The sequence below is a fragment of the Pteronotus mesoamericanus genome, unplaced genomic scaffold, assembly GCF_021234165.1.
Source record: "Pteronotus mesoamericanus isolate MK-2021 breed Mesoamerican mustached bat unplaced genomic scaffold, CSHL_Meso_final contig_50, whole genome shotgun sequence".
NCBI lineage: Eukaryota > Metazoa > Chordata > Mammalia > Chiroptera > Mormoopidae > Pteronotus > Pteronotus mesoamericanus.
The window spans coordinates 17,167,987-17,192,367 of NW_026555186.1; the positions used below are offsets into that span (position 1 = coordinate 17,167,987).

A 24,381-nucleotide genomic window follows, 5' to 3' on the forward strand; every position below is an offset into this window, starting at 1 on the left:
TTAGAGCAGCCAGTTAACTTGTTTCTTCTTTTGGAGTCTCATATACTTTGTATACACCTACATTTGTATGTCTTCTCCTAAACTGTAATTAGTTCCTTGGCTGTTCTCCTCACTTATCTTCAAGGCAGTACTGTTATCTGTTACCTGTATGCTTACATATATCGTTATAGTCCACATATTCCAATCCAATTCACTACAAATAATAATATTCAGCAGCCATTTCATGATTAAAATGTCTCTTTGGCTGATTGGCATTAATTCTGATTTCAGAAAAAGCTCGTAGTCTTTCCCTGTGCAAAAAAATAATAATATTAAAGACCTATCATTAGAACATTTTGAAGAAAGTAACAATGAAGGTAGCAAAACTCCAGACTTGCATGATCTTTTACTGTTGGCAAAGCATGCTCAAAAATATGTCATCTATCATGACTGCCCTTCAAGGTGGAAGGTGGAGCCGTGTCAAACCAGGGCCAGGGCTGTGCAGTTCGCTCACTGCCCCGCAGAGCCTTGCAGGGATGATGAGCGGGGCTGAAGTCCTCTGTGCTCCACTCGCGTCTTGCTCTGCGTGGAGGCTCTGCTCCTTAGTGCACCAAGCACCACAACCTGCAATTCTAATTCCTCCGTCTGAAGTGGGGCATCTTTCCTCATATAGTTGCTCAGAGAAGGATACTATAGGCCAGAGTGGCCCTGGGAACATGGTTCACTTCAAATTCTTATAAAATTTCTCATTAAAAAGACCCCAGAAAATGAAAACAAAAAGAACTGCTGATGTGGTGAAAGTATAGGTCATAGTGCTAACATGAGCAAGAATGGTTTCTCAGGTAAAGCCCCTTGACACTCATAAGGCATCCCATGTACCTACCCAACTTGCTAACTGACAGTATAAATCTGCTTATTTTCTCTGGTCTTGCTGCTAATCTGATTTCCAGAAGGTCCCTGGTCAGAGTTCTAAGGCATCTGAACAATATAAGGAATTAAAAAAACACTGGACTTAAAATAGGCCAGACTTGATTTCGAGTGGATCAGCTTCCCTAAGTAACAGATACTTTGAATGTGACCTTGAGCAAGTTATTTACCTTCCATGAGCATTACTTTCCTCACCTGCAAACATGCATTCAAATAAGACCCACTTCTGAAAGTTACAGTTGACAGTAAATGGTGTAACTTATGTGAAAATATGTGGCATGGACATGGGGTAGGGGGGGTTCAATGAGTGTTGATCTCTTCCCTGAAGTAGGTAATGGTTATATTTGTTATATGAAATGTTAAAGGGACTTACTAAGAAAAAGAAGATCAAAACTATGAACAGTAAAATGACAACAAACTCACAACTATCGACAAGTGAACCTAAAAACAGAAACAAAAACAAACTAAGCAAACAACTAGAGCAGGAGCAGAATCACAGAAATGGAGGTCACATGGACGGTTATCAGCGGGGAGGGGGTGGGGGGAAATGGGGGAAAAGGTAGAGGGAATAAGAAGCATAATTGGAAGGCACAAAATAGACAGGGGGAGGTTAAGGATAGTATAGGAGATGGAGAAGCCAAAGAACTTCTATGTACGACCCATGGACATGAACTAAGAGGGGGAGGGAATGCTGATGAGGGGGTTACGGGGTGGAGGAAAATGGGACAACTGTAATCAGAATCAATAAAATATACTTAAAACATAAAATTCATCCAAGAGGTTTTAGCATGCCATTGTTTAACAGTCTCATAAACTATTATTACAAATATGCTATGAGAGTTTCATTAATAGTCTCCTCTTCAACATGAAGCAGGCAAATAGCCACTGCAATCATTTTCAACAGGTGGTGAAGAGTTGAGCGAACTCTCCCAAGGTCACGCAAAGCACAACACTGGAATTAGAAAAACCTGGAGGCGTGTTGCGTTGTGTTTCATTTTGCTTTGTTTTGTTTTTCCCCAGCCAGTAACCTGACTATATAGAATCTGGATCAACCATCTTTAAAACCAAATATATATCCCAAAATTTTACACAACATAATCTCTAGTTGAAGTATATTTTCTTGGGTATGTTTACAGGCTGGTACTTCTCTAACAACTGGAAATACCACCCAATAGTCCGTCAAGTGATATAAGTTGTAGCAGTCAACTTATGTCTTGGACATAATTTGGACAGTTTGGAGCTCTGGTGAAATGTTGGGATGATACTATAGCTAGACAGGCTATTAATGAGTATTAATGTCTGTGGGGTGTGATCAAAGGAGGGAATGAAAGGTGAAGTGTGTTACTGTCAAAAGCGAGAGAAAGGAAGGGAGGAAGGGAGGGAGGAATGAACTTCTAGTTGCAGCAAGTGGGAAACTGGTTAAGTTCCATTCTTGATTCATTTTCATCTCAGAATTCTGAACTATTTTCTCCCCTGACTTGCCTTGTTTTCCTCTGAACTCAAGTACCGCAGCGTTAGTGGATGTAACTTAGTAATAGTCAGCTGAAAGGAGTACGGGAGCACGGGGGTTGAAAGTAAAGAATTTAATAGAAGAAAAACATCCCAAATTTAGAGTTAATCATTTTCACATGATAGAGAATATTTTCTTCCTTTTTTTTCCTTTTGTAGGAATTGTCTAAAAACCCTCCCTGGCTTGGGCCACCCACTTAGCCCACGGAAGACGCATCCTGTCAGCAGTTTAAAGGGTGCAATTTTACTACAGAGGAAAGTTGGCTGGGACTTAAAATTATATTTAATTTCATAAGTTATGAGAGCACTGATATCACAAATGGCAATTTTTCTCCTCTAGCATACCATTTCTTAATCAATTTTTAAAATTAAAACAAATATATGAATTTTTATTTTCATCTTAAAATTACAAGATATTACTAAAAGGAATTAAGGAGAATACAGCTAGAGGCAATACAAGACAGCAAAATAGAAAGCCAAGAGAACAATGATATGTTTAGCAGGATCAATATTTCATCTAAAGGAAACTCTTCGCTGTATTATATCTAAATATGAACTTCTGCCTTAAACAATGACTGACTTTACACTGAGTCCCAGGGTTCTGTGAACAAGATGAGTTTTTATAATTATGAGCTCTCTCTAAACTTTATCGTGTTTACAAATAAATTGTATTTAGTCACAACAGAAATTCAGAGTCAAACTTAGAGTTGGTATTTGTATTCTAAAATTGCTGGGTAGTTTTGTCCCTTGGAGGAAGAGAGAGTCCTGAAGCAAGCTCAGCAAGAACTTGAAATCTCATTAGAAGACAAGCAGACAATGGCAGAACTTTAGGTTGACTAAGAGGAGCTGAGCTCCCTTATCTTGCATGAGACTTAATCCATTTTTGTCCTTCAATGCATCACACAATCACCAGACTCAATGTTTCTCCAACCTGCTAAAATTCTCATAAAAGAAGTGAAATCATTCTATTAGCCAAAGTATAAGCTCTGAAAAATGCAATTCTGGGTTGAGTTCCTGCAGTTTCACTATATGAAGAGCAGAAAAACTTGAAGGATGAAACTTCAAGAGGCAAGATAAGAAGGGTTATCCTTTTGTGAAGAAGCAGGCCATCTTTCCTTTCTCCGATTAGGTATTCATTAAATTTGCTATTGAAAACACATATGAAAATAAATACATACATGCATATGATGTTATTGATATATCAATTTATATCTTGCTTTATTCCACAAAGGATTTTGATCAAAGAAAAAAACAAAGCAGGTTAGTAGATTAGTTGAACCCTTGGTCTCTAGAGGATACAACCAAACTGTGACTTGCTAGATTAAACCATATTGGGAACCTGGAAAGGGAAGTCCAATGAAAAGATGTGGGAAGCCTAGAAAAAGGAAGAAGACGCCTCAATGTTGAGCCAAGGTACGGAATCGCCCTATTTGCCTCTTGCTCCATTTCACCTCTCAGCCACAAAGAGAGTTTGATAAAAGCATTTAGGCGTGTGAGCTTTAACAAATGAAATTATAGGCAACACAGAAGCAATATTAGTCACCGTCCACCATTGCTGCTCCCACATCTTCCTCAGGTTCCTGCGGAGGAGCACGCTGACAGCAGCCGGACAGCCGGGCCTTCAGCTCTGTCCCCCACTGTCCTCTCTCCGTGTCATTTGAGTCCATCATAAAATGGATGCAAAGGTATTTAAATAGAATGCCCTCCTGAATTTTATAAATGTAAACTTAAAAATTCAGTTGCATTCAACATGGCCCTGGTGTTTCTGGCATGGAATTATAATATTTTTATACAAAGTAGTTATATATCTATTAAGCAGGGCAAAAAGTTACAAACATGTGTTAGGCACACTATGTTATGTCATTTTTTTATAGGCCTCTTCATACAATCCCATGTGATCATGCTTCTAGAGAGTCATCTTAATTGCTACAAAATGAAATTTAAATTCCTAGAAAGCTGACTTGCATTTCCCTTTTTCCAAAAGGGAAAATCTGATCCCAAATTCCCAGGCTACCACTATATTCTCACAACTAGCCAGAATAAAAAATAAGAAGAGCTATATAGGACTTATTTACCTAGTGAGGCAAACCCTTATCTTTGTTTGGCTTGGCAGTGAAAAGGTTGAAAAGTGGAATAGAAAGAAGCCTTCGCAATAAAATCCTCCAGCAAATATTTCTAATGTAGCTTTGAACAAGAAAAGCACATTCTTCACGCCACTTTTTTAGCACTCAAGGGGTAGTGTTCTATTAAGACAAGTGATCAGACCACTCATTAACTTTAACTTGTAACCAATAAACAATGAATTTGTAATACTATTGCTCAATTACCAACACAGCCAGCCCTGGGGCTAGAGGATGAGAGTCCAAGTAGGAACCCTGCACCTAGGCTTGAACCATTACCTCTGATAAACTTTGGAGGACAATTCTAGACCCCCTGGATCTCAATTTCCCCTCCTTCTTGCTTCTCAAAAAGCAGAAGAGAAAAAGAACCCGTGCCTCTGTGTCCATCCTAACCGAAGGGTTTAGAGCCTTCTTAGAGGTGAGCTGGAGCTCAGGAAACCAAGGCACACATCTCTTTTAAAATGGCATTGATTGGTCTTTTGCCAACTTCTTATCTGCCCCTTTGTGGGGGAGGGGAGGCGGCCTGCATATGAGAATGAGGAAAGGGAGTCTTTGGAAATGAAAAGGAGAACAACTTGGCAAATCCTTTCTTCTTAGCACGATAATTCATGAGCATGGAATATAATCCAATAGAGACTCTTACAGTAGGACAAAGGAAAAGAAGGTTTTCTGTCAACAAACACCTAGAATCTCTTACTGCAGTATTGAAAGGTGAGGTTATAAATAAGAGAAAAACAACAACTGGTGAAGTTGAGAACCAAGCACAACATTAACTGGGTCACCTGGAAAAAACCACCACCTTCTTTGAGTTCAACGTCTTATTAATGCATCTTTCTAAGGGGCCCAGGTAATAACAGACACACAGTGCACTCACACCCCACATTGGCTCAGTTTGGCCACAACAACAACAAATTGGCACGTCCTGCAGTGAAATGCATGGAGGGTTTCCTAGCTTCAGGCACAAAAGAAAACCACCAGGACTCTCAACTTCCCCATGCAGCTTTCAAACATATATATTACAAATCTAGAGAAGCATGAATAAGCACATTTGCATTCTTTCAAAAACTCTAGAGTTGAATAGCTCATTTCTTTCCAGTCGAAAGTAGAGGTGAGGTAAATGCAACAAAATAATAGGTGGTTATAATGGTAGGCATTCACCCTCCCAATTGAAACATAAACAAATGGACCCACACAACAGAGCTTACGCAGAACAAAAACTGTTGCTTTATAGCAACATACACTTCATAGAAATGACAGTGGAAATTTTCCCCAAAATAAATCTTAATAGGTACAAAATTAACTTTGATTAAGCTATAATGAATAGAAAACAATATTTGAGAAATGCCTACTATGTGCCAGGGCCTGTTCCCAGGACCTCTTTACCTGAGGGTTAAAGACTATTTATGTGACTGGATCTGTAAGAATGACAAGAACCTTATTGCTGATGCCTGACCCTCACCGTCAGGACCAGCAAGGCAATAGCACCAAACCTCCCACTGAGTCGGGAACTCTGGTGATGCACTTGGAAGTGGGCCACCCAGACTCCCTCCCAAGCACACTGGAGAGCGGGGATGGAGGCTCTGGACAGCAGAGAAAGAAGATACGCCACAGCTTCGATCCTGGATGGATCTGGTGTGGACAGAATATGAGCACCTGCCCAGAGTGCTGGACGATGTCACCCACCCTCCTGTGTTACTGACCTTTAGGAAACAAGCTAAAACACCTAACAAAGCAGCCAGTGGTTTTGGTGGAGCCTGAGGACACCAGAAAGCTTGCACTGGAGACACTGTTATAAAAGCAACTGGAAAAACCTCAGAAACCCGAATTTTAATATCTGTTCCTTATTCTGAGGCCAGACAAAAAATTTACTTGGGAAGTTTACTTCCAAAAGTAGACACATTGCAGTATCCCAAACAAACCATGTTAGTAGCCATAAACCTTAAATTGTGCCTTTATCATGCATTCACAAAGTTTCTGCTGTGAGAGGTTGAACCCAGTCTACCCTAACGGTCTGGTAAAAAACAAGCAATTTTAAATAATGAGCTTTGCCCTTATAATACCCACAGCCATTAATTCCTATACACATTCAGTCGTAAATTCTAATAATAAAAAATGGTACATGATGTCACATGTCCAAGGACCTTAATACATTGTATTGAACCGTAATATATGAGCAAAATCAACGCACTATGCAAGTTCTATGAGAGTATGAACACTTCATGATTCATGTGTTAGAATTCTATTTAATTAGTCTGCCTAGTGGAAATGTTTCTTGAATAGTTAAAATATTCCTCAAATGTGAGGCACCAACACATCTTAGTATTATTTTAAAATTGATTCAACATTCTAAGTTTTCCCTTAACCTTCTTTTAGAAATTCAGGAAGACCTAAGGCCAGGCAAACTGCTGTTAGATATCAGAAATACATGTGTCCTTCCCCAGGGAATTTTCAAATAAAAGAAAACAAAAGAGCAAAAACAAATCACAAACCTCCCTTTTTCTTTTATTTATTAGTTAAACAGTTGCCATTCACAAAGTTGTTGTGGTTTTTCTTTTCCTTTGTGAAATATTAGCAATTGCAAATGTCCTCATACTTGACTTTTATTTAGGGATGCTTTTATATTAACAACTAATTTGTTATTGCATAACCATTACTTTCTCAGACAATATTTGGTCTTAAACATGTTTTACTTTTCATCCTCACTTCATACGAATATTCTTGTTCAAGACAAATCTGCCTCTGGCACTTCACATGGAATTTTATAATTCTGAGTTGTACAAACTGAAGGGGGTATTGATTACTCACCATATCCAGGAATGCCTTCTAAAGGGAAAATTATTCACGTGCATCATGTTTGCAGATCTTCTCTCATCGATATTTTCCTGGTCTCATATGTTACATGAGATGATTTTCACAGATGAATCCCAACTCTCCTGTCTGAGCAGCTATCATGGGCAATTATTGCAACAAGTATTGAATTCCAAAAAAATCCCCCCAAAAAGCAAATAGCAACAACGAAAGCCCTTCCAGGATTTGAAGAAAGAAACATCACAGAGCACTGCAGGTATGAGTCCATCCATTTAGGTTCCACCAATTAGTCAAAACACTAAAATAACCAGTTCATTCGTTTATCCTAAATGGTGGCAAATATTGTCCTGGTAAAAATCCAACCGCCTAGAGTGTAAATTAATGCATCCTTGCAGGAAGGACTCTGGAATGTGGAAAAAAGGGAGTCAAAAGACAGTTTCTTGTTATCCTTGTTAAAGACGTATTAGAAGGGAAACGGAAAACTTCAGGTTGCTTTGCCATGCTGTCCTTTAGAAATGAATATTGCTTTTTCTTCTTTCTTAGGCACATATTCATGTGTGGTCACTTTAACGCAGTGCTGCCTTCTGAGACGTGTCGGACAAAGACCTGGGCAGAGGGGCTAGAAACCATGTATAACCAAAGCCAACTTCTTCCCCAAATCACAGAATTGCTGGTTTTCAACTGCAAAAGTAGGAAGGCAATGAGCAATTTCTGCTTTGCAGGGCAGGATAACCATCAGTGACCATCCTGACTTCAGAAGGTGCTGTCATGAAGAAAATCATTTCAGCTGCCTAACCCCATAGTAAGGCTGTCTGCTCTCTTTAAGTAAAATGACTAAGCTATTGATCCTTTCACTGCAGAAGCCCCTTTAATTTGTTGTTATCAAAACCATGGGCGGGCTTTTCATATTTTGCCTTGTTAAGAAAATGAATTTCCCAGCTGTGAGCCAGGCGTTGTCTAAGAATTTCTTTCCCACTGTCTGTCCTTTTCTCTCTCTTTTCTCTCTCTCTCTTTTTTTTTTTTTTGTCCCCTATTCAATTCCCCAATAGGTGTCATTTACTCTGATGCTCTGACATCTCCTGAAAGATTCTCATGCCCAAGCCATACAGACCTTGCATGCTTTTAAAACACAATGGCAACAGGCTCCTGCTGGGGTCCCCCAGCGCCGAATTTCCAGCAGAACCTTTGGAGTCGTCGCAGCCGCCTTGTCTGCCCTGGGCTGTGCCGCCCAGCTCTGAGCAGCTCAGGACACTTGCAGGCTCCGTGGTACTGTACATTAACTCTGCAGCAGCCCTACCGGCTGCAGAGACTGCTGCCTGACAGGGGATGTGCTGGCGTCAAGGGGGCCCTCTAGGTGGGTTCCCAGACACTGCAGCACGCCTCGCTCGCCTCCAAGGAGGAGCAAGCCAAAGGGGTTAAAGGAACAGCTCGTCCTGAAAGCGCTGATTTCCTCCAGTAAGTAATTACGAGGCAAGACAAGCAAAGCGGGGAGGGGGGGGGGGACAAAACACAAACAAACAAACAAAAACCCTGTAAATGAGCTCACAGGGACGTGACACCTTGAACAAACAGATATTACGGAGAAAGGGTTTTAGTTTGTTTTTGTTTTTTCCTTTCCAAATGAAAAGGAATAAAAGAAGTCAGAGTGAATGGGCAGATGACAGCATTTGGTCACTTTAACTCCTTTTTTTCCTCTTTTTTTAAACCTCTATATTGGGTCGGGGATATCTTAACGAACTTGATGATTTGTAACCGTTTAGCTACAGATGACCACACGGTGCTTTTTGGACAGGAAATCCGCCAGTTGTGCGGAAGTCAGTTACACTTCAGTTGCCATCGCGCATGCCTTAAAGCTGCCTGTGTGCTGAGGGGCGTGTGGCTTTGAGGAGCGCTGGCACAGACACTGCAATTACTACGGCGGATAATTTGCTGTTCCCCAAGCCTGCTCTTTTGTTGCAAAAATTCTGTTCGACAATCCCCTGAAAGCACCCCATCATTGTTGATGCCATTTTGGAGCAAGAATAAAATAGTAAACTCTTGTAATAGTAGGTTGGCACTTAAATGGTGTTTGTTGGAAATCATTAGGAGAATGGACTTTACACAGTAGCAGTGTACTCAATATTAATGTATCACTTTTAACTTAGGTGTTTAAATAGGCTGCCATGCAAATGCTTAATATTAAATGGAATACTGGCAACATTTAATACACCATGCTGTTATCTTCAGTTAGAATTTCCCCAGGGAGGCCCTGTCATGGTAGAAAATATTACCCAGAGGTAGGGCTAAGGTGGGGGTGGATTTCCCATAAATTCAAAACAAGGTGGAAATGAATTTAGTCTTGAAAAGTGCCATGATTTGGGGAGTTTTCATTTTAATCGAATAATGACACTATGCTGATGGAAGTATTTCTGGAAGGAGGAAGAATGAAGTGATTCCTTTAAGAGCAGTTGGAACTTACAGGTTCAGAAAGATGCTACCACAGCTTACAAGGAACTTGCAAATATTTGCTGGGATTTCAGGTAGCCTAGGCCGTGTCCTCATGACCTCCTCTTTCTAAAAGGAACAAATCTCTTCCATAAGGGCATTCGTGATCTGAATCAGAACATTTCAGCCTGAATTTGGTTTAACAAGCTTGGAGTGCTTTGAATCAAGCATTGCAGAGTGGTTCAAAATTTGATACTGTATTCTATATTTAAATATTATTATTTAAGGGCAAGGAACACTTGAAATATCTTGGGCCATGTACTAAGTGCTTTACAGTATAATCTTATTTAATCCTCATAACAACACTATGAGGTAAGAATTGTTATTAGGCCTGTTTTACAGTTGAGGAATCTGAGACATGCAGAGATAAAGTTGCTTGCCCAAGGTCAAACATCTAATAAGAGTCATGATTTGAAAAAGAAAGTCTGGCTCCAGAGCCTGCACAACTACCACTACATTATAGTCTCTCCATAATAATAATATCACCTTGCATTATTGTTGTGCTTTCTGAAAAATTATCTTTACAGGTATTTCATTTTAGCCTCACAGAATCAGGCTGAGGAGAATATGACACTTATTGTGACAATTTTAGAAATGAACCTCCGAAAAGATATTATCTGTTTATCATCGTGCATCATGATAGCAGTAGATCTAGAAGAGAATTCAGATTATTTCACAGGTTAGTGTTCTTTGATGATGATGATGATGATGATGATGATGGACATCAACCTATTTCAAAACCAATACCTAAGTTCTTATTCTACATAAAAGAGTAGAATACTTTCCCTAGAGCAGTAGGTACTACTCTACTCTACTCTAGAGTACCTACTACTCTAGGGAAAGTACCAAATCCAAAGATTGAAAAATTATGTAGAAATTTATTGTCTCTTATAATAGACAACAATTATTTGAAATTTTTAATATTTTTAGTCCATTCTACTCTTCTCTGTTCATATGCCAACATGATACCTGTGGGTAATAGGAGAGCAAGAATATCTCTGAATTTTTCTCAATTACTACACAGTTCAACAGCCAACATTTGTCAGCTATGTTCTATTTGCAGGCAATAATATAAGCAAAGCTTTTTATAAATAAAACATACAAATGATTTAGTCATTAGATTATTAAAGGAGATGTAAAATTAAAATATATTTAAACCAAGAGGAAATTTCAACTGAATATTTTTTTTAAAGTGGAACATTTCTTGGCTTTTTATTTCTATTTTTATATATGCAACCATCGAGATACAACAAATTAGGTACAACAAATTAGAATGAAAGGACACACAACTGAGAAACCCTGATAAATATTGAAAAGCCAAATGTCTGCTCATGGGATAACAAAGACAAATGTAATTTATTTCACAGTTCAGGGAACCAAGACTACACATTAATAAACAATCCTAAATTGAGTATTTTGAAAACTTAAGGCAACATATATAAAAGGATGGACTTGCTTAGAGTATGGAAATAGCTTAGTTATAGCATTTTAATTTCATGTATACTAGAAGCAGGGTCTTCAGAGTTATGACCACTATTTTACAAACTGATGCTTCACCAGACTTAATATTTTACAAATGTGTGGTCTTGAAACAACATCAGGGCAGAATTAATAGGTTTGTAATTTAAAAAGAAGTTTTTAAAGATGAAAAATGTTGATGGACAAGGGTAATGCAAATCTGTTTTTTTCTACTGGAGACATAATCATCCTTTCAGGGAACTTGTAAGCAATATTAAGGACAACATAAAAGATTACCTATGGCTGATCCCAGCCCCATCATTTCAATCAGTAAAGGAGTGCTAATTATGAGCAAGGTACCACAGACTGTTGCAAACCTGCTGAGGTTTCTATGGCCATGATGTAGCCTCAGCTCCACTGGCACTGAGGCTGGCTTTGGTGTCTTTTTAAAAACTGTAATCCCACAGCAAACACAAGAGTAATTAGTCTTTCGGGGATGGGCTCAGAGTAACCAATCTCAGATGAGACTGATACAAAAAAATTTAAAAAGCGTAATACAATGTACTGATCATGTGAGAACTATAAACTCAGGTCAAACTCTAATATTTGAATCAACATTTCAGTGAAAGATTATTTATATTCAGGCAACCCAGAACCAGAGAAGTATTACCTAACTAACTAGTCGGTGTCCCCACACCCTTTTCCAATAAGCAAAGCCTTTCTCAGCCATGGCCAGCAGGTTACATTCGTGTAGGCGAAGGTCTTCAAATTAAGTCCCTGGAGCCCTCTGGCTTTGCAAAATTGTCTCATGACAACTGCAGAGCCACGGAAGGGCCGGATACCTTGTGTGGTTTCAGAGCCCCCCCTGCTTTCACCTGTTTTATTTCAAGGTTTGGTTTGAAACAGGGAGTCTTGTTCTCATGAAAATATTTACAAAAACATAACAGTAGAAATAAGAAGTTAACACTTTCTAAGCAAATTCTTATCTTTGTATTGTCAGTTTCAAGACTTCATTCTCTTCCAACCCTTTCGATTTACATGGCTTCTTTCACAGTGAGTAAAATACAAATGATTAATTTATAGCTTTATGCTGATACAAGCATAATAGCACAATGAAGACATACCCTAGTCTCTGAACTTGGGTGTTTCCTAAACTCTTATCATTTATCTGACACAAAGGATTTAATTACTTAATTCATTGAGTCCCAGGGTTTCACTTTTTTTTTTAATTTTTAACATAAATTTTAACGTACTTTTACATATGGAAAAAGAATTCCAGGAAACTAATAAGCAAAAGATAGCTGGAGTAGCTATCTTTTCAGACAAAAAATTCTCTGACCACAGCATTATTAAGAATATATCACAATATGATGATTAAAAGTTTCAGTCTGGCAACAAATACTACATTTCAAAACTTATATGCCTGAAAATAATAATAATAGTAATAATAATAATAGTAATAATAATAATAATATAGCAAATATTGCCAGAACTGCAGGAAGATCTCAAATTACCATCATAAAATGTGTATGTGGAGGGGAAGGAGTTCACCATATCTATCTCAAGCAAGAAACAAGACAAGTAATCAGCAATAACAACAAAACCCCAATAACAACCTTAGCTAAATAAGAATTAGAACAACACAACAAACAAGCCTGATTTATTGGACATATCTAAAATTGATCCAATAATTAGAACATTTACATTCTTTTCAAGGTCCAGTTGAGTTCTTCCAAAAAGTAACATAAAGCAAGTCTTCACATTTTATAGAAATATTATACAAACCACATTTGTTAAACACAAGACAATGAAATAACAAAAGGATATAAAGTCCTGTACAAGGAAATTGAAGAAAAACTTCTGAAAATGGGTCAAAGAAGATAGAGTGGAAATTAAAAATATTTATAAATGAATAATACAAACACCATATTTGGAAACCTGTAGGAATACAGCAAAAGCAATAATTCATGAAAATTTAAAGACTTAGATCCTTATTTTAGAAAGGAATAAAGACTAAAATTTAAGTGTACACCTAAGAAAGACACACAGAAAGTAGAAGAAAGTAAAAAGAAAGAAAAGATAAACAAAAAGAAAGTAGAAGGAAGGCAACAATAACATGGAGAGCCAAAACTAATTCAATGTTAAAAAAAAGAGGGGAACAAAGAAATGCTACCCAAAAAAGTATCTGATTATCTAAACCAGTGCCTCTCAAACCTCACCATGCAACCAAATCATGTGGAGGACTTGTTAGAACAAGGGTTGTTCAGAATTATTTCTAAAGTTTCTTATTCAGCAGGTCCTATAATAGACCCAAGGTTTTACACCCATCGTAAATCCCCACATGGTGGTGATGCTGCTGGGCCGAGGACCAAACTTTCGAACCACTGGCCTAAGTTAAGGTATGTCTGTCTATCACTATCACATTTTGCTGGAGCCGATAGATAATATCAATGATTGCCTCTAAAATAACTTAGATGAAATAAAATTAAAACTCCTCTAGATTTATATATGAAATGAAAAGGACCTAAAAGATGATTTTTAAATAATTTTTAAGTAATTATCAGTTCAGATGTTTTAGTAAAGTGTCCCATTCTTTTATGAGGCTGAATAACTTTAGTCTCTTGTCCAAGGAAAACATTTCATCCCTCTATGCTACATATTGGTTTTGTGTAAATATACTTACATATAGAGATACCTTTACATATTTTTTAAAACACATTTTTTCTATTAGTTGTATAAGTATATTCTATCTTAGGAAATAGAAGCTACGGGCACTTGTATATCTTGGGGTATATCCAAATTTTCACCAAAAGCCAACAAAAAGCATTATTTAAAATATGTGTACTTTTTGCTTATGCATGTGTATTATGGGTAAATATACACATTTTTGGTTTTTCGTATTTTATATATCATCAATTCGAACAGGTGAGAGTGGCCCTCCAATACGTAGAATAAGACCTGAGATAACTGCATATGCCCCACTCCTGCCTCCCAGCAGAAGAACATTGAAGTTCAAACCCTCTTTTCCACCCTTACAGAAAACCCATCCCTCTGGAAGGAACAGCGTCTTCTTCTTCAGTATATTTATAACACCAAAAACAATGTTGGCACTCAGCAAATGTTAACGAATGACCATGTTGATAGTGATCACTTTCCACTTCTGGCAAGTTCTAGCAAAATCTGAAGGCGTGCCGTTCAGCACATTTATAACTGAAATAAGAGGAGCTCTTCATGACGCCATGGTTTTGATTGCTAAGAGTCAGGGAGTTGCTTCATGTTTTACCAAGTTGCTGGCACATTCAGTTTCTTCATGTTCTTATAATCAAGGATACAACCACCAATTGAAAAGTGAAAAAGATATTTATTAATCACTTATTTTGATCATCTAAGACCAATGGATGCTTTGCTGGAAATTTTCATGATTTAACAAATCATTTTGGTTTATGTGGCCTCAGCTTAAATCATATTTTAAATAAATAAATGAATTTACAGGAAAAATTTCATATCATGAAACACAATACATTTCATAATTGGTATAATTTAAAATGCTACCTAAATTCTACTTTTAATATTAATGGAAGTAGAAATGCTAGAATACCTAATGCTAGAATACAAATAAAGTACTTAATATTTATTCAAAAATCAAATGTGGAAAAAAATCCACAGCAAGTGTGAAAAAGACAAAGTTGAATTTGCATTTTGTCTTGGAGTCTCAAAATGGGAGTCATTAATTTCAGGTTCTGCTTTTTACTTTTTGTATAATTCTTAACAACTCAATAAACCTCTATGAGACTCAATTTCCTTATCGGTAACATAGAAGTAATAGCAAATTCATAGGTTATTATAATTTTTAACATGTTGAGGTAAGTTATAAAAAATACTTGCAATGTGAAGAGAGTTCTTTAAATGTTGTTCACATATACTTAAAATCCACTCATTAGAAAATGCAATAAAATATAGATTTTTCACTTGGTAAGCAATTTACTTAAATTAAAATGAAAAAAATAAAAGAAAAAACTAATGAGGTAATGTTGAAAGTCCCTTCTGAAGTGGAATTATATTTCATTTTTATTTTAAACTTTTATAAAGGTTTTGTATCATACTTGTTTCAGAAACTCATAGGAGTCAAAAAGTATTTCCCATGTAATAAAATAAGGCCCAGCTTCAAAATATACCCATATTTATGTAATATTATAGATTCCTAAGAATAACTTGAAAAATATCTGAAATGTTGGTAGGTGAAAAAAAGCCCTGAGGTTTTCAGAATAATATCTTCACTATGAATTCATCAATTTAAGTATTCATGTGTATATAAATCTACATTTATGCCAATGTAGAGGAAGGAACCAGAAGGATATATGCCAACCATTAACAAATTAATGTCCTCTGATATAAGAAAGTAAAAGTGAGCCTCATTGAAAAAGGACTTATCTCTCACCTTACATATTTCTGAACTGATTAATTTTCTCAATGACAGTTTTCTACTTATACATGCATAATTAATGTATCAATGAAGAAAAATATATTTATTATATATTAAGGAAGAATAGTCATTCATAGTTAATATCTACATATTGGAATATAAAAATCCAAGTTTCTAATATGTGTCAAATAGAATCTTGGATAGATTTTGAAAAATCTAATCTCAAAACTCAAAGCTGAACAGTCAAATTCAAGCTATATAGTCAATAGTTCAAACATTCCACCATTATTATTATTACATGAATCAATATTGAGTCTTAAAAACAGAGATGAATAACTGATTTATTTTTTTTATGTCCACACAAACACTGTAGCTGGGGCAAGATACTGTATTCATTAAAGTTATGTCTACTTGCAAAATGAAACATCTAATCACACATTTTGATAATATTATGTATTAATTTTACTCCAACTCAAATATATATTTGCAAACATGTAGGTTTTATATCTCCTTAACTTTGATCCATCTCTGTGTTTGCTGGTATGCATATATATGTATATATGTATGTATACATATGAGTATGTACATATACATATATGTGTATGTGTAAATATATATATATATATTTTAAACTTAAGGTCGTTACGCATCTACTATAGTAGTAGTGTATATATTTTCTGGTCCAGATAAGTCTAAGAAATTATGTTTACCTAATTTCAGAATTGGATAAGATGGGTGGTTTACCATTTACACTTTCAATCTAATTATTGGTTCTTTAATATTTTCTGGCCATGAATCACCGTAAGTCCTGGGTTTTAATGTTCTTAAATTATAATTGGGGGGAGGGGTGTATTTTCAAAGCCATTTTAATAGAAAGTTAGAAGCTGCATCAAAGTCTACAAATCAGATGCCCTGTAAAATCCAAAGACCTCAACTACTGCATCCAGTACACGCACATATGCACACTCACACACAATTGACAGTTACAGAATTAAGTGAAAGCAAATATGACTATGATGTTTGCAAGTTATACGTATGTAATATAAGCATTACATACGCGTGTATTTCAACATTTTGTATTTACTTTATGGAGACATTGCTGTTCCTTTTTTATCCCAGTTACCCTTGATGGTTAAAGACTATTCTTAGAATGTAAACTCTACAGGGGCACTGGGACTTTTTGGTCTGTTTGTCCCTGCTGCATCTCCAGTACCTAGAATAGTGTCTGGTGCATAGTAAGTACTCATTGAAATATTTGTTGAGTCAATGATTATCATAAATGAATACATCATTACACCAAACATAGTTATTTATGTCTGTCTACAGTTCCTTCTAAAGTGCTTGCCTTCCCTGCACCCTAACTCTGTAAAACCTGATTGCAATTAGGTATAAAAACTCGACCTACTGCCACCTGATTCATTCACCGTGTAGCGAATATTACTATTTTATCTTTGGAATGTGGGTGGTCACAAGAAAAACAGAGACTCTAATCAATTCCATGTGGGCATAAACCAAAAAGCATACAGATTTAGGGGCTGAAATTGCCATTTTGGGTCAGGTGCAAACTGACATCTAAAAGGGAAATGTGTCAATTACAGAGAGAAGCCGGCCAAGAGTGCTGACACAGACAAACGGAGATGGATGATAAGATGGCCACAGAAGGAGTAGTTAGTTGCCTCAGTTCTCAAGTTTTACAAAACCAACAAGGCCCAGTTATATTGTTCCTGTGAATTTCTGAATCTTTACAGTCACTATATTGCCTCTTTTTTACAGAAGCTTGTCTGACTTTGTTTCTTCTCCTTGCAATCAAAACTGGACAAGTCACCATGTAAGATTTTTTTTTCCTATTCAGAAATCCTTTCTTTCCCTTTAAAAATAAAGCAATTTAAAATAATGCTACAGTGTAATACTGAGTAGCCACAGTGAATTAGCACAGCACTGAGTTAATGGTTACTCAGTCAAGAGGCCTAAGTTAAATACACACTCACACACATACACACACAGAGGAGCTAACAGTGTTATCTACCTCTGCTTCCACATGCAGAGGTCCTGGAGACAGCACTCTCTTTCTCTGACTGATGTCTGTGACACTTAATTGTCAAAATGTTAGCTTATTATTTTTCTCAAACCTCTTTCATCACTTTTTTCACTGAATGTTACCTTGTTTTAGATGAGGAAGCAAAAAACAGTGAAAAGGAGAGATTAAGAAAAGGTGGGGGGGGTAACTATGATTTTTACTAGCTTCATGGAGGAAGAGAATTTAGTCATCCGACGGCACGATTCTTCTTTTAGGAAGAAAAAAAGGACACTTATATGGTTATTTCAAAATGATCATTTAAACATTTAAAAGTTTTAAAATGTATTAAAACCAGAACTCAGTATGTTAGAATAATAGTTTTAAGTTCATTGTGATATAATTAAGAAAAACATTCCTTGCAAAATAAATGCAAGACTGGTTATTAAATCCTAGTAGCTATTCTAGACAGATACCCTCTCCTTCACCTAGGTTTTCATGCACTGTGCTCTGCTGTTTTTTATGTTCTGATGTGGGGGTGAATCCAAAATGCTGAGCACTTGAAACTATCAACTAGCCTGCCTCTCTCTATAATTGGCATATTCCATCCCTAAAAACATCACTATAGACCATAGAGATCACTTAATAGATACAAATGGGCAAAACATAAACAGCACATGTCCCCAACTGAATAAGACAGAAAAATGTTAATATGAAATTCGATTGCCAGCTATTTATCCTATACTTTTCTCTACAGAAATCACATTATAAGTGGGAAAGAATTCAATGTGGAATATAACATGATTTCCTTTGTTGCTCTTCATTCCAAGGTTTATAAAAATGGATGAAGAGACAGAAGAACTTCAAATTTTTCCACCAAATAAAGTAACTCCTCACCTTTCTCCCTCTCCTCAGTAATTTTTCACTGATATTAGGCACAGGCCATTGGAGATGGCTGCCACTGCATGTGCTGTTGGGGGTTGACTATTTTTGCTCAGGAAGGAGAAGGGTCAAGCAACTGTTGCAGCCCCGAATCCCTGGTGGCCTCTCCTTATACAGTGGGTGGGGGCTATAATGAGCAGATGACAGTCCTGAGCTCTTAGTTCAAGGGTGTCTGAAAGGAGGAAGGGGTGAAGGAAGACAAGAGAAAGTGAAAGACAGTGGAGTGGGACTGAAGGGCAGTACTATCACCTTCCCAATTCCCTGAGTTCTCCTGACTGACTTACTGCAGGTCTACTCTGAGAGCCTTCTGCTGGAGAATAGGTGTTTTAAAGATCAGAACACTTGTTGGATGGTGTAAATGATTTTCCTCTCAAATTTTAGTGAAAGAAAGGAGAACATGCAAGGAGAGATGCAAATGTGACGTGATGTCGTCCAGATATTTAAAAAAAATATATTTGTAAAAGGGTATTCATATTGTAACAAAGCCACTGAAAATAAGGACATGTGATATGTATTTATAACATATTATATTTTGGTTTTTTCACTACTCTGCTAAATTTTATTTCTGGAGAAAGTCTTTGTGACTTTTCTGGGCACTTTTAAGCAACAGAGAGGTTTACATTCACTTCAAACCATCAACTCAGATTCTATTCAGAAGCTAGAGTGTCCAATCCAAACTGTAATCCAAAATTACAAACTTGATTTAACTCACATGTCCTTCCTGCTCTCACCTGGGCCCACAGGAGGTGAGTGGCGGGGGCAGGAGGTAGGGTTTACGTTTCCCCTTCGTCGCTCTCCTGACTTGCCACCTGTTGGTGGTGACTACTCTGCACTGCAGAGCACGTAGAGAGACTAAGAAGCAGAGGGACATTTTCCCCTTGAATTGGCTTTGTCGTAAGATGGCATCTTGCATTCCTGGCAGATGTTGAAAGCTTCCTCTTTGTCTCCTGGGCACTTTTGTGGGTTCATCAGCTGCATCCCTGCTGGGATCCCTGGCTGCAAATCCTATGACTCAGTCAGAGCTTTGTTTTCAAAGTGCTGCTGGTTAATCAGTCCCCCAGCAAGCCCCTGGTTTTCTAGTGGCCAAATGCCTGCAAATTCTTGCTGTTGGAGTCCAAGTGCCTTTTCCAGATGGTCCTCTTGGGAAGCACATAAAATGGTTCAAGGCCAGCTCTCTCTCTAGTGTGGTGTACATCTGGTTCATGGGGGAAAAATCCCACCATTGAAGATCTTTCTCTTAGCTTGATGTGAATGAGATTAGTGCAATCCCCCTTGAGGGGAGGTAAGGCAGAACTCACAGCACTACCCATTTCTCTTTCTTAAAAACAAAAAGAAAAACAAAACACCTTTTTGTAAATTACTCCTCCTTTTCCCTCTGAACTTCTTTATAGTCTCCACCTGTGTGAATGGCTCAAAAGTTATGAAACTAATTCTTGGCCACTTGTTTTGAACACTGGAATTTAGGACTCATACCTCACTTGGGGATGCAGCTTCTACTGTAGCTTACTGCCTTTGTTGAACCTTCAGTTTTAATATTTGTTACAATCTGTTTAACATCATGGCTCCTCTACCACTGTTAGTTATCTATTCAATATCCACCTCCCCTCCCCTCTCAGATTCAGTTATTTTCAAAGAAATCCATGTTTGGAATCAGCCAAGTACTCAAAAGAAGGTGACTCCATACCCAGCCCAGGGGTATATCCCGGACAGTCTAATCCCATTTGCTAGCCAGTAATTTGCTTGTGTCTTAAGACCAAACCTGGCCAAAGAGATATAAAAGGAAGGCAGCTGAGATGATTTCTGAAAGGTTTTCATTTAAAAAGCAGCACAAGGAAGAAAGCTTCATTTCCTGCTTTTGGACTTTGTGCCCAGTTAGGGCCATCATCTCGTGACAATGAGGGGACTCAGTGTGAGCAAAAGGACAAGAAAGCAAAACCTAGGTGTTGTATCTGAACCTCTTAATATCGATCCCTGGTACAGTCTACTTTGAAACTTCATTCTATAAGACAATACATTTTCCTCATTTGTTCATGTTAAGCCATTGAGTTGGGAGCTCCAAACGTGCACAAAACACATCTTCACTGAGACAATTCACCATGAAGTATTTATTATAGTCCAAACATGGGCACCTCTCAACAGGCAATTAAATTAGAAGAGCAAAAGCTTATGTTTTCTCCCTCCTTTGAATAACTGGTGGGTGAGTTCATCTGCCACAAAACCTCTTTAAAATCAGATGTTTAAGTTAATTCTCAAAATTGCAATGACTATTATTGAACTGAATCAACAGTTGTGATGACACCTGTGATAACAAACACAAATAAAAAGAAACAAAAGCTTTGTTCAATTTGCAAATCCACCATTTATCAGTAGACTTGGATTTCTCCTGGTGTTCCTGGGGAAACCAAAGAGGTTTCTAATGTTACATGACATGGTTAACATCCAGGACAATGATCACAGCCTAATCTCGGAAAACAGAAGATGGTGTGTATGCCAAAAACCCCTTGGAAAGTAAATCATTTTATGCCGAATTCCATCTAGTGGATTGAGCGAGGACCTAATTTGCTATTTCATATTATAATGTTGGTATGCTCTTATTAAATCACTTTCAGAGAAACACGAGGTGACTAATTTGTGACAATGATATGTCTGCAGACTAACACATTCATAAGAACAGCAGAATAATGAGCTAATTTGTAAAGTACCAGATGGAATTACTAAAAGCTAGTGGCCTAAGCTATTATAATTGTCCCTTATATTCCAACAAGATACTTCTAGTAATCTTACTATTCACATGTTAGCTTTTGGATAAACAGGCCAAGGAATAACTAATCCTCTTCCCACGAAGGCAGGTCGCTGGTACTTGAATGTGCTCGCTGCTGGGAGAGCGTGCTGCAGGGTGAAGCTCTGCTTTTTAAAATTCCATTGTCTGAATGGCATCTCGTAATGAGGGACCATTAATCCTCACTGCTCTCCAGTCCGTGTTGTTGCTGTTGCTCTTCTGATGTCCTTTATTTGATAGTTCACAAACACTGGAGTCAGATTTACACAGTACTTGGACTGTCCCTCCTTTCTCTCTTTGCATGCTCCTGCTTACTGACACAGGCACGGAATCTTCAGTACTTTTGAGATCATCTTTTCTTTTTTTTTTTTTTCCTTCTTTTTCCCACCTCAATCCAGGAATGACTTTATCTGTCTTATCATTTGACTTATCCTCCTTACTTTGGTCCCCACCTAAAGCTTGAGACTGATAAACCTAAGCCCCCATTTTGGTATTTCTGCATTATGTCTCTTCAGAGCCCCATATGCACCCTAGCTAATGTGTGCTGCTGGATTAGTAGAATTTTTTTCTGGAAGAGAGCATGGTTTGGTGGGAGGAGCACAGGCTTTCAGGCCTGAGACAGACCTGACAGGCCTGAGACCTCTGCTTCATTTACTTTGGACTCGCTTCCTCACCTTCACTTACTCTTAAGTTTTCCATGTGGAAAACAACGATGATACACACTTCTTAGATGTATTTGGGATTACACTACAAGGTATGGGTTAACCGTGTGGCACATATACTTGTTTCCTTTGCCCTCCTCAAATGTTTGTCAGTTTATCATCTAAGCTGCTGACTGCAGTGGCGGGAAGGTTTACATTAGGGAAGAAGGGAAAAAGTGTAGAAATACGAAGAGGCTGAATAACACAGGCTTCTCCAGCAATTACTAATGCAAAGTTGGCAGAATGGACTATAAACATAGCGATGGTGTGGTTTTTGTAACGTTTACCTTAAGGAGAGTCTATAAATTAATTAAAATAAGAACAACCACCCAAAAGAAAAATGAGAAATGAATACAGATAAGTGTCACAGAAGGAAAACTACAAATAGCCAATAGCCATTTGAAAAGATGTTCAATTGCATTGGTAAACCAAAAAATAAATTAATTAATTAAAACTACAATGAGCTGTTTTGCCTATTACGCTGGTAAAAAATACAGACTAAAAATATCCAATGATGGGAGGGGATGGGAAATGGTACACCTGTACACAGTTGGTGGAAACGTGGACTGGGCTAGGCTTTCTTGGAGTACCATTTAGCAGACTTATTAAAATGTAAAACACACATACCATTTGATTTGCCAGCATCTATCCTACAAAAGTGATTGCTCAAGTGCAAATATACACAGGTGCGCGTGTGTGCACGCGCGCGCACACACACATACAAGGATATTCATTTTGCCACTGTTTATAATAAAAAAAAATTTGTTCCTGACTCTCTGACCAGATGCTGTGTTCTTGGAGAGATCATACCTTTCTCCTTTCTTGTTAGTAACTAATGAACCCCCAGATGTATACTAGGCATGAGGATGCTTAAAAATGCATATTGACTAACAAATGATCAAAATATTTTACATATTAAGATGACAAAACAGATGTATAAAATGTATAGGTCAATTGCTGTTTTTAGAAGTAAAAATAAGTGCTTAATAATTGGTAATGCAAAGTTTATTCATTTTTATTATTCATTTAAAATGACTGGAATACATTAAATATAATTGTTACTCAACCTTCCAACCCTATGTAAATCTTATTTTATATTTTGATTTATACTTTTCTATTTTCATAATTTGTTTCTAAAGACTTAACATAACACTGTAGTTTTGAGCCAAAATTGATTTCATTTGTCCTAGGAGCACAAGACTTCTCAAACAAAGGTTTCAATGTCTGTTACTACAACTCCCAGGCCATGCTCTTCCAATTAGAATTCAATTTTCTTGCAGTATGGGTTGGGCACAGGGAAGTTGGTGTCTTTCAAACACAAAGACCATGCTCCCAACATCATCAGCAGAACGTATCTCTGGGTCTCTTGGTAGTGGTGGGATTGAGCCTCTTCAGTCACACTGTCTAGACCAGAGTGTCATGCATTAATTAGCGAGCTGTCTGACTTAGGCCACGAAACAGACTAAACAAAACTAACTCTGTGGAAATTCATTAGACTGGTAGTCAGCCCAACGTGACTACTTTATGACTAAGATCCAACATTTTGAAATGAAATATTACCACCTTCTGTTTTCAAAGAGAACTCTACTCTGTAAGGCAGTGTGTGTGTGTGTGTGTGTGTGTGTGTGTGCGTGTGTGTAAATAAAACTCTGTCCGTCAGTGTGAGCCCATCTGTCAGTGATGTAAGTAGGATATCTATACATCTCTAGCTATGTACATTGAGGTGAGCTTCTCAAAAGGGTGTTGCATTCATTGACTCATTAGCATAAGAAACTAATTAGTCTCCTTCCACATGACATTGAGAAACATGCAATAATGCATCTAAACTGTGGTGATTGCAGGGGCTGCGTGAGGGAAAGGAGGGGGAGGAAGAGGGTATGGTGGGATTAATAGCAATGGAAAAAAATACAATAAATGAGCTATTAAAAAAATAAAGCAGACATTATTTTGAGTCTGCTGGGGAAGGTTTTGTGCATTAGATTTTACACAAGTTCTTTTAATACATGCAACAACCCTATAAAGCGAGTATTAATATCTTCCACTTTATAGGCGAGGAACCTGAAAAATCTAGAGGATAGTTATTGTCCAGGGATCCAGATAGTAAGGGGCTGACCTGTGACTGGACTCCAAAACTCACTTTGCCCACTACACGGTGAGAGGAGTCTTGTCCTGTGGATTTAGACATGAGCAGAATTGACTGGTTGGAAGAGGAGTGCAATTTTAGAGTCAGTACATGG

At 37.5% G+C, this 24,381-nt stretch overlaps 1 protein-coding gene across 3 annotated transcripts in view; it reads right to left on the reverse strand.

Annotated features, from left to right (window-relative positions):
• PDE4D (phosphodiesterase 4D) overlaps positions 1 to 24,381 on the reverse strand; it is a 670,126-nt gene that overhangs the window by 503,511 nt on the left and 142,234 nt on the right. The window contains exon 1 of one of the 3 annotated variants that reach the window (XM_054578375.1): positions 7,341 to 8,771. The exons of 1 other annotated variant lie outside the window; for it this stretch is intronic. In XM_054578375.1, the coding sequence (XP_054434350.1) occupies positions 7,341 to 7,387 (47 nt within the window). In that variant the 5' untranslated portion in view covers positions 7,388 to 8,771. Of the gene's footprint in view, positions 1 to 7,340; positions 8,772 to 24,381 lie in introns of those variants that run through there. One more of the 3 variants, XM_054578377.1, reaches the window with a different exon arrangement.